We start from the raw sequence: 17,559 nt of genomic DNA on the forward strand, positions 1-17,559 counted from the left end.
TCCTCCCTCCTCCATCCTCCTTCCTCCTCCTTCATCCACCTTCATCCTCCATCCTCCTTCATCCTCTTCCATCCTCCTCCATTCTCCTTCATCCACCTCTGTCCACCTTCATCCACCTTCATCCTCTTCCATCCTCCATCCTCCTTCATCTTCCTCCATCCTCCATTGTCTTCCATCCTCCTTTATCCTCCATCTGCCTTCATCCTCCTTCATCTTCCCTCCTCCATGCTTCTCCATCCTCCATCGTCTTCCATCCTCCTTCATCCTCCTCCATCAATCTCCATCCACCTTCATCCACCTCCATCCTCCTTCATCCTCCTCCATTCTCCTCCATCCTCCTTTCTCCTTCTCCATCCTCCTCCATCCTCCTGCATCCTCCTTCGTCCTCATTCCTCCATCCTCCTTCATCCTTCTTCATCCTCCTTCATCCTCCTCCATCAATCTCCATCCACCTTCATCCACCTCCATCCTCCTTCATCCTCCTCCATTCTCCTCCATCCTCCTTTCTCCTTCTCCATCCTCTTCCATCCCCTTGCATCCTTCTTCATCCTCATTCCTCCATCCTCATTCATCCTCCTTCATCCACCTTCATCCTCTTTCATCTTCCTCCATCCAGCTCCGTTCTCCTTCATCCACCTCCATCCACCTTCACCCCCCTTCATCCTCCCTCCTCCCTCCTCCTTCCTCCTCCTTCATCCACCTGCATCCTCCTCCATCCTCCATCCTCTTCCATCCTCCTCCATCCTCCTTCATCCTCCCTCATCGTCTTCCATCATCCTTCATCCTCCTCCATCGACCTCCATCCACCTTCATCCACCTCCATCCTCCTGCGTCCTCCTTCATCCTCCTCCATTCTCCTCCATCCTCCTTCCTCCTTCTCCATCCTCCTTCATCCTCTCTTCTTCATCCTCCTTCATGCTCCTCCATCCTCCTGCATCCTCCTTGATCCTCCATCTGCCTTCATCCTCCCTCCTCCCTCCTCCTCCATCCTCCTGTGTCCTCCTTCATCCTCTCCATCCTCCTTCATCCTCCTCCATCTACCTTCTTCCTCCCTCCTCCATCCTCTTCCTCCATCCTCCTTCCTTCATCCTCCTCCATCTACCTTCATCCTCCTCCATCTTCCCTCCTCCATCCACCTCCATCCTCCCCCATCATCCCCCGTCCTTCTTCATCCTCCATCCTCCCTCCAAACCCCACCGATATTTGCCAAGACACCCCAAAGCGACGTCCCCCCCAGCAGCTGGGGACCCCCCCGGGCAGCCGGGACCCCCGGAGCCATGAGGCCTGAGCCAGGGCAGTGGGACGCATGGAGCGGGGGGGTCATGCGATGATGAGGAGGATGAAGATGGTGGAGTGCATGGGGGACTCTGACCAGGCAGCCGGTGCCAGGCTCAGCCGTGGTTTTTGGGGTGCAGAGAGGGGTTTTTGGGGTGCTGGGAGCCCTGGGGCAGTGGGGGGGGGGGGTCGGGGGGATGCTCCCACCGGGGGGGACACAGGCTGGCACCCCCCAGGGAGCGGGGCCCTGCGTGGAGGCTCAGCCCTGGGGACCCCCCCGCAGCTCTCCCAAACGCTCATTAAAAATAGAACCCAATTAAAAAGGGGGCCACCCCCCCGCCCCCCCTGCGCGGGGCAAGGACGGAGCCGAACCAGAGCCAGGGTGCTGGTGCCGGGGGGCAGATGGTGGGGGGCAAAGCCCCTCGAAGGGGGGGTTTTTGGGGGTCTTTCACCTGTTGCAGGTGCTGCCAGCGACTTGGTGTTGGGGGGGGGGGGCTGCGAGAAGAAATGGGGGTGTAGGGGAGTGGGGGGTGCTCCGGAGCGTGGCTGGGGGGCTTCGGGCAGAGCCAGGGGCTCAGGTAGGCTGTGGGTGATGGGGGGGGGGGCTTTCTTGCCATGCTGGGTGGGTTCTGTCCCACCGCTGGCTTGGGGGGGGCTGTTGGTGAGCCCCAAATTCTGCCGGGTGAGGCTGTGGCTTCGCCGGGGTGACCCTGCGGCATCGCTCGGGGACCCCTCGGGAACCCCGCGACGCCCAGAAGGGCACCGCACCCGAAGGCTTTGGGGGGGGGGGGGACCCCCAGGGACGGCTCCGAGCACCCGGGGAGGTGACGGGAGCGGGGGGACGCAATGGCTCTGGGGAGGGGGGATGTGGGAGTCGGGGACTTGGGGGACACGATGGCTTTGGGGAGCAGGGATACCCAGAGTGGGGGTCACAATGGCTTTGGGGAGGGGGGATTTGAGAGTGGGGGGGATGAGATGGCTCTGGGGAGTGGGGATGTGGGAGTGGGGGGATGTGATGGCTTTGGGGAGGGGGGATGCGAGGACTTCGGGGACACGATGGCTTTGGGGAGCGGGGACATGAAAGCGGGGGGACACGATGGCTTTGGGGAGGGGGGATCCCAGAGTGGGGGTCACAATGGCTTTGGGGAGTGGGGATGTGGGAGTGGGGGGATGTGATGGCTTTGGGGAGCAGGGATGCCTGGAATGGGGGGGACACGATAGCTTTGGGGAGTGGGGATGTGAGAGTGGGGGGATGTGATGGCTTTGGGGAGGGGGGATCCCGGAATGGGGGGACACAAGGGTAGGGGGACGCAATGGCTCTGGGGAGTGGGGATGCGAGGACTTGGGGGACACAATGGTTTTGGGGAGCAGGGATGCCTGGAATGGGGGGGACACGATGGCTTTGGGGAGCGGGGATGTGAGAGTGGGGGGATGCGATGGCTTTGGGGAGCAGGGATACCCAGAGTGGGGGTCACAACGGCTTTGGGGAGCGGGGACGTGAGAGTGGGGGGACACGATGGCTTTGGGGAGTGGGGATGTGAGAGTGGGGGGGACACAATGGCTTTGGGGAGCCGGGGTGCCTGGAATGGGGGGACTGGATGGCTTTGGGGAGCGGGGATCCCGGAGTGGGGGGACACGATGGCTTTTGGGAGTGGGGATGTGAGAGTAGGGGGACACGATGGCTTTGGGGAGGGGGGATCCCAGAGTGGGGGTCACAACGGCTTTGGGGAGCAGGGACGTGAGAGCGGGGGGACGCGATGGTTCTGGGGAGCAGGGATGCTGGGGGGGGGGGATACAAGGGCGGGGGGACACGACGGCTTTGGGGAGCGGGGGTCCCAATGGGGGATCACCCAGTGGCCCCGCACCCTGAGCCCCCTCAGGGCATCACCCCCACACCGCGGGCCCGATCCTGGCCCATCGCCCAGCAGGCGCTGCCGTTCCCAGCCCCCCCCCCCCCCCCAGCACACGAGGCGAGGGGCCAAGGCCGTGCCCCCCCCCGGGAGCAGCCAGCACCGTGTCCCCGTCCCCGAGCCCCTCGCCGGGACGAAGGCAGCCCCCCGGCGTGGGGAGCCCCGTGGGGCGGCCGCGGGAACCCCACCTTTCCCCCCCACTTCATTTTTTTCCCCTCGCTGAGGGGAAAAAAAAAAAAAACCCCACCAAATCCTTTTTAATTATTTTTCTTTATTTTTTTTTTTAATTGAGGAAAGTCCCCGTGGTTTTCCCCTCGGCTCCCGTTTTCCGGGCGGCAGCCGAAGCTCGGCGCGGGCGCAAGCCTGGGCCTGGATAAGGGGGGGGGTCCCTGCCCACCCTGGCCCCCCCAACATCCTCCACCGAGGTACCCGGGGCTCCCCTCGCCGGGGTGGGCGAGGGATAGTGGGGGGCTGGGGGTGTGGGTTTGGGGGTCACCATGGCCTCGGCGGTGGTTTGTGTGCCGGGGGGGGGTCACGCGCCGTGTGCTGCTGCTGGGGGTGAGGTGGGATGGGCTGGAATCGAGCTGGGAGTGCTGGGGGTGAGCTGGGGTATGCTGGGATGTGCTGGGATTGAACTGGGGTATACTGGGGGTGAGCTGGGCTGTACTGGGGGTGAGCTGGGGAGTAGTGGGAGCGAGCTGGGGTATGCTGGGATGTGCTGGGATTGAACTGGGGTATACTGGGGGTGAGCTGAGATGTGCTGGGGTTGAGCTGGGGTATACTGGGGATGAGGTGGGGTATACTGGGGGTGAGCTGGTGTGTGCTGGGGGTGAGCTGGGATATGCTAGAGTATAATGGGGATGAGCTGGGATGTGCTGGGGTTGAGCTGGGGTATACTGGGGGTGAGCTGGGATGTGCTGGGATTGAGCTGGGGTATACTGGGGGTGAGCTGGGATGTGCTGGGATTGAGCTGGGGTATACTGGGGGTGAGCTGGGATGTGCTGGGATTGAGCTGGGGTATACTGGGGGTGAGCTGGGAAGTAGTGGGAGCGAGCTGGGGTATGCTGGGATGTGCTGGGATTGAACTGGGGTATACTGAGGGTGAGCTGGGGTGTACTGGGGGTGAGCTGGGGAGTAGAGGGAGCGAGCTGGGGTATGCTGGGATGTGCTGGGATTGAGCTGGGGTATACTGGGGGTGAGCTGGGAGTGCTGGGGTTGAGCTGGGGTATACTGGGGGTGAGCTGGGATGTGCTGGAGGTGAGCTGGGGGAGTGCTGGGGGTGAGCTGGGGGTGAGCTGGGGAGTGCTGGGGGTGAGCTGGGATATGCTGGGATGTACTGGGATTGAGCTGGGTTATACTGGGGGTGAGCTGGGGAGTGCTGGGATTGAACTGGGGGTTGCTGGGGGTGAACTGGGATATACTGGGGGTGAGCTGGGATATACTGGGGGTGAGCTGGGATATGCTGGTGTATGCCGGGGATGAGCTGGGGTGTGCTGGGGGTGAGCTGGGATATGCAGGGTTATACTGGGGATGAGCTGTAATGTGCTGGAATTGAGCTGGGGAGAGCTGGGGGTGAGCTGGGGTATACTGGGGTATACTGGGGAGTAGTGGGATACCCCAGCTCACCCCCAGCACACTGCAGCTCAATCCCACTACTCCCCAGCTCATCCCCAGTATACCCCAGCATATCCCAGCTCACCCCCAGCACACCCCAGCTCATCTCCAGTATATTCCAGCATAACCCAGCTCACCCCAAGCACACCCCAGCAGACCCCAGCTCATCCCCAGTATACCCCACCTCATCCCCAGTATACCCCAGCACACCCCAGCTCACCCCCAGCACACCCCAGCTCATCCCCATTATACTCTAGCATATCCCAGCTCACCCCCAGCACTCCCCAGCTCACCCCCAGTATACCCCACCTCATCCCCAGTATACCCCAGCTCACCCCACCTCGTCCCCAGTATACCCCAGCACACCCCAGCTCATCCCCAGTCTCCCGGGGTCCCCGGCTGTGCCGACAACCCCCGTCACCGGGCTGCACTGGGCAGGCGAAATGCACCAGTAGCCGTGTCCCCGCGCTCACTGGGGCTACTGGGGGGTCACTGGCGTGGGCGGGGGGCCGGTGACGGAGGGGTAAACCCCGTCGGGAGTGGGACCCCCGATTCCCGGCTGGCAGATTTTCTTGTTTCGGGTTGAGAAGCGTCTCGGCGCGTCCCAGTTCACGGCCAACCCACGCCGGCAGCTGCGGCTCTGCCGGGGCCGCCGGGACCCCCGCCAAGATCCCCGCCGGGACCCCCGCCAAGATCCCCGCCGGGATCCCCGCCAGCAGCGCCGCCGACAGCTCCCCACCGCCGGGCGATGCCGCCGATGGGTTTCGCTGGCCTTCCTCTTCCTCCTCATCGCGTCCCGGTACGGTCCGGCGAGGCCTGAAGAATTTCCCCGTGGGTGGGGGTTGCGCCTGCATAGGGGGGGGGGACCCTCGCTCGGGGTTGGGGGGGTCTGCAGGGTTTCGGCACCGCTGCTGGGGGGGGCCGCGATGGCGATTCGCGGTGTTGGCCCCCAAAAATACGGCACGAAGCCGGGTGGGACGCGGTGCGTGCTGGGGGGGGGGTCCACCACGCGGCTGGGGGTCCCCCCGGTAAATCCAGTCCCGGCTTGGGGGGGGTTGTGGGGTCCATCACCACGTGCTGGGGGCTCTGGGGGGCTCCGGTGAGCGTCAGTCGGGGGGTTTCGCGGATGGATGTGAACCCTTAAATCGGGTTAAATTGGGTTAAATTGGGTCAAATCAGGTTAAATCATGTTAAATTGGGTTAAATTGGGTTAAATCGGGTTAAATCGGGTTAAATCGGGTTAAATTGGGTTAAATCGGGTTAAATTGGGTTAAATTGGGTTAAAAAACAGAGCCAGGACCCCCCGTCGCAGCAGGTCAGGGGTCCCGTCCGTCTCCCCGCATCACGCTTTGGGGGGGGGGGAAAAAAACCAGTTTTAAAAATAACTGGGGGCACGTTAGGAAGCATCACTGTGCCCCCCCTAATGGTCATGGCCTTCCTCCTCCTCCTCTTCCTCCTCCTGTCCAGGCTGCCGGCTCGGGGCTTGGGCACCCCAAATTTTCAAGTGATGGGGGGGGGCTGCAGTGGGGGAAAGGCGTTTGCGAGGTGGGGAGTGGGTGTCCGGAGGTTTTTTGGGGGGGTCCAGTGGGTGAGCTGGGTCAGTGCCACCGCGAGGAGGAGGAAGAGGAGGCGGGAGGGCAGCGGGGCTGGCGAAGGACCCCCCCCCAAGCCGAAACCGGAGGGGTCAAGCCCTGCACTGGGAGATTTTCACTTCCCAGTTAGGAGAAACGGGGGCCAAACTGGTTTTGGTGCTGGGTGCTGGGTGCCGCGGACCCCGGGACTGCTCCTCCGTGGGGTGTCTCGGCGCGGACCCCCCGGGGGGTGGGGTGGGGGTGGCTTCCAGAAAGGGCGTCGGGAGCCGGGAGCACCCCGGTGGGCTCTGCGGGGCGGGGGCTGCCGGGGGGTTTTGCCCCTGGTCAGGGGGAGATTTGCCCCTTTTGTGCCGGATTTGCCCCTTTTTATCCCAAATTTGCTCTTTTTTTTCTAAATTTGCCCCTTTTATGCCAGATTTGCCCCTTTTTATCCCGGATTTGCTCTCTTTTTGCTAAATTTGCCCATTTTATGCTGTATTTGCCCCTTTTATGCCAGATTTGCCTCTTCTATGCAGATTTGCCCCTTTTATGCTGAATTTGCTCCTTTTATGGAAGATTTGCCCCTTTTATCCCAGATTTGCTCTTTTTTTTTCCCTAAATTTGCCCCTTTTCTGCTAGATTTGACCCTTTTATGCTGGATTTGCTCCTTTTTTAGGTAGGTTGGCCCATTTTGCGCTATATATGCTCTTTTTTTTGCTGAAGTGGCCTCTTTTATGGTATTTTTGCCCCTTCTGTGCAGATTTGCCCCTTTTATGTTGGATTTGCTCCCTTTTTTTGCTAGATTTGCCCCTTTTTATGCCAGATTTGCTCTTTTTCTTTGCTAGATTTGACCCTTTTATGCTATATTTGCCCCCTTTATGGTATTTTTGCCCCTTCTATGCTGGACTTGCCCCTTTTGCACCATATTTGTTTTTTTTTTGCTAGATTTGTACTTTTTATACTATATTTGCCCATTCTATGCTAGATTTGCCCCTTTTATGACAGATTTGCTTTTTTTTTGCTAAATTGGCCCCTTTTATGCTGGATTTGCCCCTTTTATGACAGATTTTCCTCTTTTATGATAAATTTGTTCCTTTTTCTTGCTAGATTTGCCGCTTTTATGTCAAATTTGCCCCTTTTATGCTAGATTTGCCTCTTTTATGATAGATTTGTTCCTTTTTCTTACTAGATTTGCCGCTTTTATGCTAGACTTGCTCCTTTTTTTACTATATTTGCCCCTTTTCTCCCAGATTTGCTCTCTTTTTTGCTAAATTTCCCCCTTTAATGCTATATTTACCCCTTTTTTCCTAGATTTGCATCTTTTATGATAGAGTTACTCCTTTTTTCGCTAGATTTGCCACTTCTATGCAGATATGCCTCTTTTATGCTAAATTTGCTCCATTTTCTTGCTGGATTTGCCCCATTGATGCCAGATTTGCCCCTTTTATCCTAGATTTGCTCTTTTTTTTTACCAACCGCCAACCCAACCCCACCATGCCTGCTCAACCATGTCCCCAAGGGCCACACACGGTGTTTGAACCCCTCCAGGGATGGGGACTCCACCACTGCCCTGGGCAGCCTGGGCCAAGGCCTGACCACTCTTCCAGTGAAGACATTTTTCCCAATCTCCAACCTGAACCTCCCCTGACACAGCTTGAGGCCATCTCCTCTCGTCCTCTCGCTGGTTACCTGGGAGCAGAGCCCAACCCCCCCTCACTCCCCCCTCCTGTCAGGGAGCTGCAGAGAGCGAGAAGGTCTCCCCTCAGCCTCCTCTTCTCCAGACTGAGCAGCCCCAGCTCCCTCAGCTGCTCCCCATCAGACTTGTTCTCCAGACCCCTCCCCAGCCTTGTTGCTCTTCTCTAACCCAAATCTCCCCTCTTTCAGCTTGAAGCCATCACCCCTTGTCCCATCACCCCCTGTCCTTGTCCCAGCCCCTCTCCAGCTCTCTTGTAGACCCCCATAAACTTCTGGAAGACCTCTCTAAGCTCTCCCCGCAGCCTTCTCCTCCCCAGGCTGAGCAGCCCCAGCTCTCCCAGCCTTTCCTCCCAGCAGAGGGGTTCCAGCCCTCGCAGCATTGCTGGGGCCTCCTCCGGCCCCGCTCCCACAGCTCCAGCTCTGTCCTGTGCTGAGGGCTCCAGAGCTGGACGCAGGACTCCCGGGGGGTCTCAGCAGAGCGGGGCAGAGGGGCAGAATCCCCTCCCTCACCCTGTGCCCACGCTGCTGGGGATGCAGCCCAGAGCACGGTTGGTTTTCTGGGTCACACTGGTGGGTTCATCTCCAGCTTTCCACGCCCAGCACCCCCAAGCCCTTCTCCTCGGTTGCTCTCGCCGTCTCCCCTCATGCCCCTCACCGCAGCCTCCGGCGGTTCCCACCGCGAGCATCTCGGCTCCGTCGGAGCCAGGCAGGGCACGTCAGGGCTGCAGAGCTGCTCAAACACGAAACCCTTTGAGCTTCGAATCGCCGGCGGCGGGAAGAGCCTCCCGAGAACCTTTCCCACCTTCGAGATTTTGATGAGCTTGCAAAATTTAACTCGATTTCTGAGCGCTGCCTGGGGCCCCGGTGGGTTTGGGTGTTCTTCGCGTGTCGTCTTTACCGCCCCGCGCTCCCCTCCGAGAGCTCGAAAGCGAAACGGCTTCGTCCTCCCGACGCGGGACCTTTGCGGCCGCCGATGGGACCCCCACCCCAAGCGCCGGAGTGGTTTCGGTGGGAGGTCTGCGGGGTGGGTGCGGCGCTGCCGGGAGCCGAGGCTTCGCTCCGATCCCAGGCGTCCGCTTCTGCTTTCGGCCGCTTTCCGCCCGCCGAGGGTTGGCGTCGGGCGAGGTTTGGCGTGAGGACGCGGCGCTTTCGATTCCCCGGGTTCCCACGCCGGGCTGCGGCCGTGCCCCGGGTCAGGGATGTTGGGGACATTGGCCCGGTCCTGGGTGACCTCGGTCCCACTCAGGGTCCCTTCTTAATTTAGGCAGAAAGGGGTAAAAATCACCTTGGCGTGAGGCTTGTCGCCCAGCGTGGCCGGGAGCATGGTGGCTGGGCAAAACCCTTCCCATGGTGGCTTGGCAAACCCCTTCCCATGGTGGCCAGGCAACCCCCTTCCCATGGTGGCCATTCCCACGGGACCCCCATGACGCGGCTCCATGCCCCCGGTGCCCGCCGGACCCCCATGACCCAGCTCCATGCCCCCAGTGCCCACCGGTACCCCCGTGGGTGGGGGCTCGCTGCCCTCTCCGCAGGGTGCTGGGGTCTTCAGGGTCCCCTCCTCGCCGGTGGCTTGTCCTGCCGACCCCAGGACACCTCGTCCTCGGTGCCCCGGTCCCCGCCGCAGCGCCGGGGAGCCGCGCCGCGTGGCTTTCCGGGGACCAACCCCCCCATTTCTTCCTTCCTCTCTCACCGAAGGCCCTGCCCCGTCCCGCCATCAGCCGGGGCTCGTCCAGTACCGGGGTCCGGCTTCCTCCTCGCCCATGGCGGCTGCGGTCAACGCTTCGCCTCCGTGCTGAGATACCGCGGGGTCTGCCGGGGGCCGGAGAGCCATTGCGACCGTTATTGCGACACGTCCCCCGGGGCTCGTAAACGCCCGTTTTTGGCTTTTCGGCAAGTTCCCGGTCGCCGAGGCGGCGTTTGGGGAAGTCCTTGGGTGGGCAGAGACCCCCCCCTCTGCAAGCCTCCGTGGGCTGCGGGCACCCCGGCCGCCGCGCCCCAGCCACCGCCCGCAGCTGAGCCAAGGTACCGCGCTTCTTCGCCCGCTTTAATTAGCTCTCCTCGATTAACGAGCCTGAGGGCCTGGGAATGGGGAACGCCGGGCTGCAGGCACGGTTTGCCTGCCCTACCCGCCGGTTTGCTGGCGCTGGAGGAGGAATCGGGGTGGGAATCGGGGCGGATAAACGGGTGACGCTCGCCCGACGGGCTCCCGCGGCTGTTTTCCTCGGTGCCCTTGAAGGGACGGGCAGGGAAGAGCTGTGGGGTGGGGGACTGTCCCCGGAGCCGCTCGGTGCAGCTCTGCCACTGACGTACCGGCTGGCCCTGGTCAAGACACTTGACTCCGCGGCGTCTCGTTAGGGCTAACGATGGTTTCGCCGGCTGCGGGGGTGCGGGGGGCTGCGTGCGGTCGTCGCTGCGGTGGGTGACGGCAGCGCGCTCGCCCTGCTGCCCCTGATCAGAGCCCGTTGCCCTTCCCATCGTTCATCTAACGAGCCCGGCCCTCATTACCGCCGTACCTGTTCCCTACTGCCCGTGGCCTTTTGTAGGGTGGGAGACCCCCGGCCCCCGACTCGGTGGGATGCAGCGAGTGAAGGATGGGCCCACCCCCATGGCTTGGGGGGGCTCGGGGGCTCCTGCCTGCGCCTGCCCAGCACCCTCGTTTGGGAGCCGAGGGGGTGGCTAACCCCCCCAGCCCGGATGATGGGGATGATGGGGACCGTGCCTGGCCACCCGCGGGTCCTCCATCCCCAGCACAAGGACACGGGGCGTGGGGTGGGCTTTGGAGGGGGGGGGCTGCCGGGGTGGGTTTTGGCGTCCCTGCCCCTCGTCACGCCACTCTTACGGCCTCTGAGTCTCTTACAAAACAGCCTGGGCCGAGTTGCCTAATCCCGGGGAGGAATGCGGCGGGTAAGCACGGCGAGGATTTGGGAGCCGAGAGGGGCGGCGGGGGGCTGGGGTTGGGGTGACCCCCGCCCCACCATCCCCAGCTGGGTGATGGCAGCTCCCCGGGTTGGTTTTGTTTCTGGAATGGTTTCGGGCAGAGGCGAAACTCTCGATGACCGGGGGGAGGGAACCCGGCGAGGTCCCGGTGAATGATTTACTGTCCCACCGCCGCTTCGCTGGTCACCCGTGGCTATAGGTGACGCTTCGGGGACCCCTTGGCTTCTGCTGGAGAGGGGGGACACATGCGTGGGACCCCCCACCTGGTGCCACCCCGCTTCTCTCGGCTCCTCCGTGGGGTTTTGGCCCCGGGAGGAACGCGGCGCGGGCAGCACCGGACGCCCCGTGACAGCGACGTCACCCAGCGTGGTCACGCGTTTATTTTTAATAATAAACAGGGGGGGGGGGTGGTGGGTTTTTTTTTAGCTCTGGAGGTGGGGAAGGGCGGGTTTTGTGCCACTTCAGGGATTTTTCCGCTGCTGCTCGGGTTTGCTGGGAACGGTGGGAAGGTCCTGGGTGCTGCTGGGTTTGCCAGCGAGGGGACGTGGGGGTCAGCCGGCCCCGGGGTCCCCGTTGCTCCTTCCTCGGCGGGACGTGGACTTCTGCATCCTGGGGCAAAGCCAAGCTGTGCTGGGGAAGGGGCTCAGCGGCCAGACCCCTGCTCAGCGATACCGGTGTCTGGTGGGATGCCGGGTGAGACCCGCTGCCGGGCCCACCGCGGGGGTCTGCCGGGCTCGGCGGTGCCCGATCGGTACCGGGAAGCCTTGGTCTGCGTTCGGCAGGACCGACCGCCGCTCAACCGTCCCCGCTGCCGGAACCGCCGGCGCTGGCTGGAGGTGCCTGAGTCAGCGCGGGCGTGATGCTGACGGGCGGATTTGGTGAGCGCCGTGTTTGCTGCGCCAGGAATCCTCCGGCTGCTGTTCTGCAGCTCTCCAAGGATGATGCTGGCCCATGTCTGGATGATATTTGCCCATGTTGGGGATGCTTGCCCATGTCTGGATGACGCTTGCCCATGTCGGGATGATGTTTGCCCATGTTGGGGATGCTTGCCCATGTTTGGATGATGTTTGCCCATGTTTGGGTGATGCTTGCCCATGTTTGGATGACATTAGCCCATGTCTGGTTGATGTTTGCCCATGTCAGGATGATGTTTGATGTTGTTGGGGGTGGTGCTTGCCCATGTTGGGGATGCTTGCCCATGTCTGGATGATGTTTGTCCATGTTTGGTTGATGCTTGCCCATGTCTGGATGACGCTTGCCCATGTCGGGATGATGTTTGCCCATGTTGGGGATGCTTGCCCATGTTTGGATGATGTTTGCCCATGTTTGGGTGATGCTTGCCCATGTTTGGATGACATTAGCCCATGTCTGGTTGATGTTTGCCCATGTCAGGATGATGTTTGATGTTGTTGGGGGTGGTGCTTGCCCATGTTGGGGATGCTTGCCCATGTCTGGATGATGATTGTCCATGTTTGGTTGATGCTTGCCCATGTCTGGATGACGCTTGCCCATGTCGGGATGATGTTTGCCCATGTTGGGGATGCTTGCCCATGTTTGGATGATGTTTGCCCATGTTTGGGTGATGCTTGCCCATGTCTGGATGACGCTTGCCCATGTCTGGATGATGTTTGCCCATGTTGGGGATGCTTGCCCATGTCTGGATGATGTTTGCCCATGTTGGGGATGCTTGCCCATGTTTGGATGATGTTTGCCCATGTGTGCTTGATGTTTGCCAGTGTCAGGATGATGCTTGATGTTGTTGGGGGTGGTGCTTGCCCATGCTGGGGATGCTTGCCCATGTCTGGATGATGATTGTCCATGTTTGGTTGATGCTTGCCCATGTCTGGATGACGCTGGCCCATGTCGGGATGATGTTTGCCCATGTCTGGATGACGCTTGCCCATGTCAGGATGATGCTTGCTCATGCTGGGGATGCTTGCCCATGTCTGGTTGATGCTTGACCATGTCAAGATGATGCTTGCCCATGTTTGGTTGATGCTTGCCCATGTCAGGATGATGCTTGCCCATGTCTGGATGATGCTTGCCCATGTCGGGATGATGCTTGCCCTTGTTTGGTTGATGCTGGCTCATGTCAGGATGATGCTTGCCCATGTCTGGGTGATGCTTGCCCATGTCTGGTTGATGCTTGCCCATGTTCAGGGTGGTGCTTGCCCATGTCTGGTTGATGCTTGCCCATATCAGCATCATGCTTGCCCATATCTGGATGATACTTGCCCACGTCTGGGTGATGCTCCGGCTCCTGTTCTGCAGCTCTCCAAAAGCCCCTGGCAAACCCAAAAGAATATGCGTGCCGGGGTCTACCGGCAGTGCTGTGCTGGAGCGGTGCACCAGGCTGCTGAGAAGACCGGGGCTGTCAGGACATGGTTGAGCAGGCATGGTGGGGTTGGGTTGGGTTGAGAGGTCTTCTCCAACCTTCATGATTCCATGTTTCTCTGATTCTGAGAGCTGGGTACCAGCCCTGGGCCATTGTCCTGTGGGATAGGGCAATTTGGATGGCCCTTGGTGCAAACGGAGGTGTCCCAGCCTCTCGTTGCGCAGAGGATGGCCTCAAGTAGTGTCAGGGGAGGTGCAGATTGGAGATTGGGAAAAATTTCTTCACTGGAAGAGTGGTCAGGCCTTGGCCCAGGCTGCCCAGGGCAGTGGGGGAGTCCCCATCCCTAGAGGGGTTCAAACACCGTGTGGATGTGGCCCTTGGGGACACAGTTGAGCAGGCATGGTGGGGTTGGGTTGGCGGTTGGACTTGATGATCTTAGAGGTCTTTTCCAACCTTCATGATTCTGTGATTCCATCTCCCTGCCATCCCCCTCTCCCTGCCATCCCCATCTCCTCCTGCTATCCCCATCTTCTCCTGACATCCCCACCTCTCCCTGCCATCCCCATCTCCTCCTGCCAGAGGAGAAAAGGCCAAGAGGAGATGGTCTCAAGCTGTGTCAGGGGAGGTTCAGATTGGATATTGGGAAAAATTTCTTCACTGAAATGGTTATCAAGCATTGGCCCAGGCTGCCCAGGGCGGTGGTGGAGTCCTCATCCCTGGAAGGGTTCAAAACACGTGTGGATGTGGCCCTTGGGGACATGGTTGAGCAGGCATGGTGGGGTTGGGTTGGTGGTTGGACTTGGTGATCTCAGAGGTCTTTCCCAACCTTGATGATTCTGTGATTCTACGAGTGATGCCATGGTGGGCACGTGGGCGGTGAGGCGGGGTGGGTATGGTTCAGGTCAGGGTCTCTGGTGGCAGCACCCTGCCACTGCCCGGGCTGGGGCCAGTGGGCAGCAAGGACCCTGTCTGCACGCTGAGATCAGGATCTGGCCCCTCTTCAAAAGCCCTGAGCTCACCTCAAACCAGATCTAAGGCCGCGAGCTAGCGCGAGCTTGCGGTCAGTCGCTCGATGCCTCAGGAGACAACATTTCCTCCCAGAAGCTCTGCTGAGGCACACGGAGGACTGGGAGGTGACTCGAGACAGCCAGCATGGCTTCACCATGGGCAAGTCCTGCCTGACCAACCTGGTGGCCTTCTGTGGTGGTGTGACGGCGTCAGTGGAGAAGGGAAGAACGATGGATGTGATCTCTCTGGGCTTCTGTAAAGCCTTTGACACAGTCCCTCACACCATCCTTCTCTCTGAGCTGGGGAGACAGGGGTTTGATGGGTGGGCTGTTTGGTGGAAGAGGAATTGGTTGGAAGGTCGCAGCCAGAGGGTAGTGGTCAACGGCTCGATGTCCAGATGGACGCCGGTGACAAGTGGTGGCCCTCAAGGGTCCATACTGGGACCGGTGCTGTTTGGTATCTTCATCGATGACACAGACAGCGAGATCACGTGCACCCTCAGCACGTTTGCAGATGGCACCAAGCTGAGTGGGGTGGTCAACATGCCAGAAAGGTGGGATGGCATCCAGAGAGACCTGGAGAAGCTTGAGAAGTGGGCACCTGTGGACTTTATGAGGTTCAACAAGGCCAAGGGCAAGGTCCTGCACCTGGATTGGGGCAACCTCCGGGTCCAACACAGGCTGGGGGTGAAGGGATGGAGAGCAGCCCTGCTGAGAAGGACCTGGGGGTGCTGGGGGGTGAGAAGCTGGACATGACCAGCATGGGCACAGGGCGAGGGAGGGGATTCTGCCCCTCTGCCCCGCTCTGCTGAGACCCCCCCGGGAGTCCTGCGACTGTGAGAGAGCTGGAGAGGGGCTGGGACAAAGACCTGGAGGAATGGGACAAGAGGTGATGGCTTCAAGCTGAAAGAAGGAAGATGTAGACTGGATAGAGAAGAAATTCTTCACCATGAGGGTGGTGAAACCCCAGCCCAGGTTGCCCAGCGTGGTGGTTGATGCCCCATCTCTGGGACCATCCCAAGTTGGGTTGGACGGGGCTCTGAGCACCCTGACCCAGCTGGAGATGTCCCTGCCCGTGGCCGGGGGTTGGACTGGGTGCCCTCAGAAGGTCCCTCCCCACCCAACCCATCCTCTGGTTCTCTCATTTCGGGACCCCGTTGTCTGACGGGGCTGGGGGTCCTCTCAGCACCCTGTCGCCGCGCGAAGGCTTTGGCGCTGGGGAGCTGCAGCCCCCCGGACCCGTCCGTCTGTCCTATTCCCCCCGTCCGGGCTCGCAGGGGGGGGACAGGGAGAGCAGGGGGGTCTCGTGGGGGGGTCCACCTACCCATCTAGAGCTATGGGTGCCTCACTTGGGAAATATGAATTTTTGGGACCTATCCTGACCCCGGGCTCATCCCTGCTTCTCTCCATCCCCAGGTCCCGATGGAGTCCTGAGCCTCGCCGGGCGCGGGAGACGCGCTGAGCGTCGCGGGGGGTCTCAGCGGCCATGGAAGAGGGGGGGTCCCTGCCCGTGGCCGCCTGGTTGGCGTCCCTCCACCTCGACCAGTACGTGGAGAGCTTCCAGCGGAGCGAGCTGCGGACCGTGGGGGACTGCCGGGCGCTGACGGACGAGACCCTCGCCCAACTCGGGGTGACGCTGCCCGGCCATCGCCGCCGCGTCCTCCTGGGGTTGCAGAAGGCCTTCGGGGAGACCCCCCTGCCCGGCGGGACCCCCCAGCCCCCCGCCACCAAACCGGTGCCCATGAAACGCCACGTCTTCCGCCTCAGCGCCGCGACGGAGCCCCGCTGCCCACCGATGTCCCTCGGGTCCCCGCCGGGTGACCCGGAGGGGGTGGCGAGAGTCGTCCAGTCGCCCCCACCCATCCCACCCAGGGTGGGCTGCCGCCCCCCCCTCAAATTCTCCCCCTCGCTAATGGGTGGCAGCCAGCCCCCAGCCCTGGAGATGCCAGCGCTCGCCGAGAAGCCCCCCGCCCAAAGCAGGGTCAGACCCCCCCTGCCACCGCTGCCGGCCAAGCGTCACCAGCTGGAAGGGCAGTGCCAGCCCCCCAGGGTCCCCCCGCCGCCCACCCGCCCGCCGGTGCTGCCCCCCAGGGCCGTGTCCCAGAGGAGGTGAGGGGGATGTGGGGAGGGTGGGGTGGGTGAGACCCCCGTGGGGGCTGCTGTGATGCGGGTGGGACTCAAGGGTGGGTGTGCGCAGAGGCAGAGTGGGTGCCCTGGGGTACCTACACCCCCCCCAACCCCAGCCCATTTTCTGGGGGTACCACCAGCCCCCCAGAGTACCCACACCCCCCCAGACCCCAGCCCATCTCCTGGGGGTACCCAGCTCCCCAGACCCCAGAACATGCCCCTGGGGTTACCCAGCTCCTGCAGACCCCAGCACATCCCCCTGAGGGTACCCCCCAGACCCCAGCCCATCTCCTGGGGGTACCACCAGCCCCCCCCAGAATACCCACAGCCCCCCAAACCCCAACCCATCTCCTGGGGGTACCCAGCCCCCCTCCGATTCCAGCACTTCCCCCTGGGGGTACCCTGCAGACCCCAGCCCATTTTCTGGGGGTACCAACAGCCGCCCCGAGTCCCCACACCCCCCCAGACCCCAGCCCATCTCCTGGGGGTACCCAGCCCCCCCAGCCCCCAGCACATCCCCCTGGGGGTACCCCCCCAGACCCCAGCCCATCTCCTGGGGGTACCCCCCCCTCCAAATCCCAGTACATCCCCCTGGGGTACCCGCAATCCCCCAGGTCCAAACATATTCTCCTAGGGGTACCCCCCCCCTCCAGACCCCCCAACCCATCTCCTGGGGGTACCAACAGCCCCCCAGAATACCCACACCCCCCCAGACCCCAGCCCATCTCCTGGGGGTACCCAGCCCCCCCCGGATCCCAGCACATGCCCCTGGGGGTACCTCCCAGACCCCAGCCCATTTTCTGGGGGTACCACCAGCCCCCCAGAGTACCCACACCCCCCCAGACCCCAGCCCATCTCCTGGGGGTACCCAGCCCCCCCAGACCCCAGCACATCCCCCTGGGGGTACCCCCCCAGACCCCAGCCCATCTCCTGGGGGTACCAACAGCCCCCCAGAATACCCACACCCCCCCAGACCCCAGCCCATCTCCTGGGGGTACCCAGCCCCGCTCTGATTCCAGCACATCCCCCTGGGGGTACCCTGCAGACCCCAGCCCATTTTCTGGGGGTACCAACAGCCCCCCCGAGTC

General features: G+C 61.7%; 1 protein-coding gene across 3 annotated transcripts in view; it reads left to right on the forward strand.

The window, feature by feature from the left end:
* Positions 1 to 5,512: 5,512 nt before the first annotated feature.
* The window catches only part of ARAP1 (ArfGAP with RhoGAP domain, ankyrin repeat and PH domain 1), a 67,417-nt gene continuing 55,370 nt past the window's right edge, over positions 5,513 to 17,559 (forward strand). For all 3 annotated transcript variants that reach the window (XM_075414446.1, XM_075414455.1, XM_075414438.1), the window contains exons 1-2: positions 5,513 to 5,598; positions 15,761 to 16,453. In XM_075414446.1, the coding sequence (XP_075270561.1) occupies positions 15,831 to 16,453 (623 nt within the window). In that variant the 5' untranslated portion in view covers positions 5,513 to 5,598; positions 15,761 to 15,830. The remainder of the gene's footprint in view (positions 5,599 to 15,760; positions 16,454 to 17,559) is intronic.

The sequence above is a fragment of the Opisthocomus hoazin genome, chromosome 1 (assembly GCF_030867145.1).
Source record: "Opisthocomus hoazin isolate bOpiHoa1 chromosome 1, bOpiHoa1.hap1, whole genome shotgun sequence".
Taxonomy (NCBI): Eukaryota; Metazoa; Chordata; class Aves; order Opisthocomiformes; family Opisthocomidae; genus Opisthocomus; species Opisthocomus hoazin.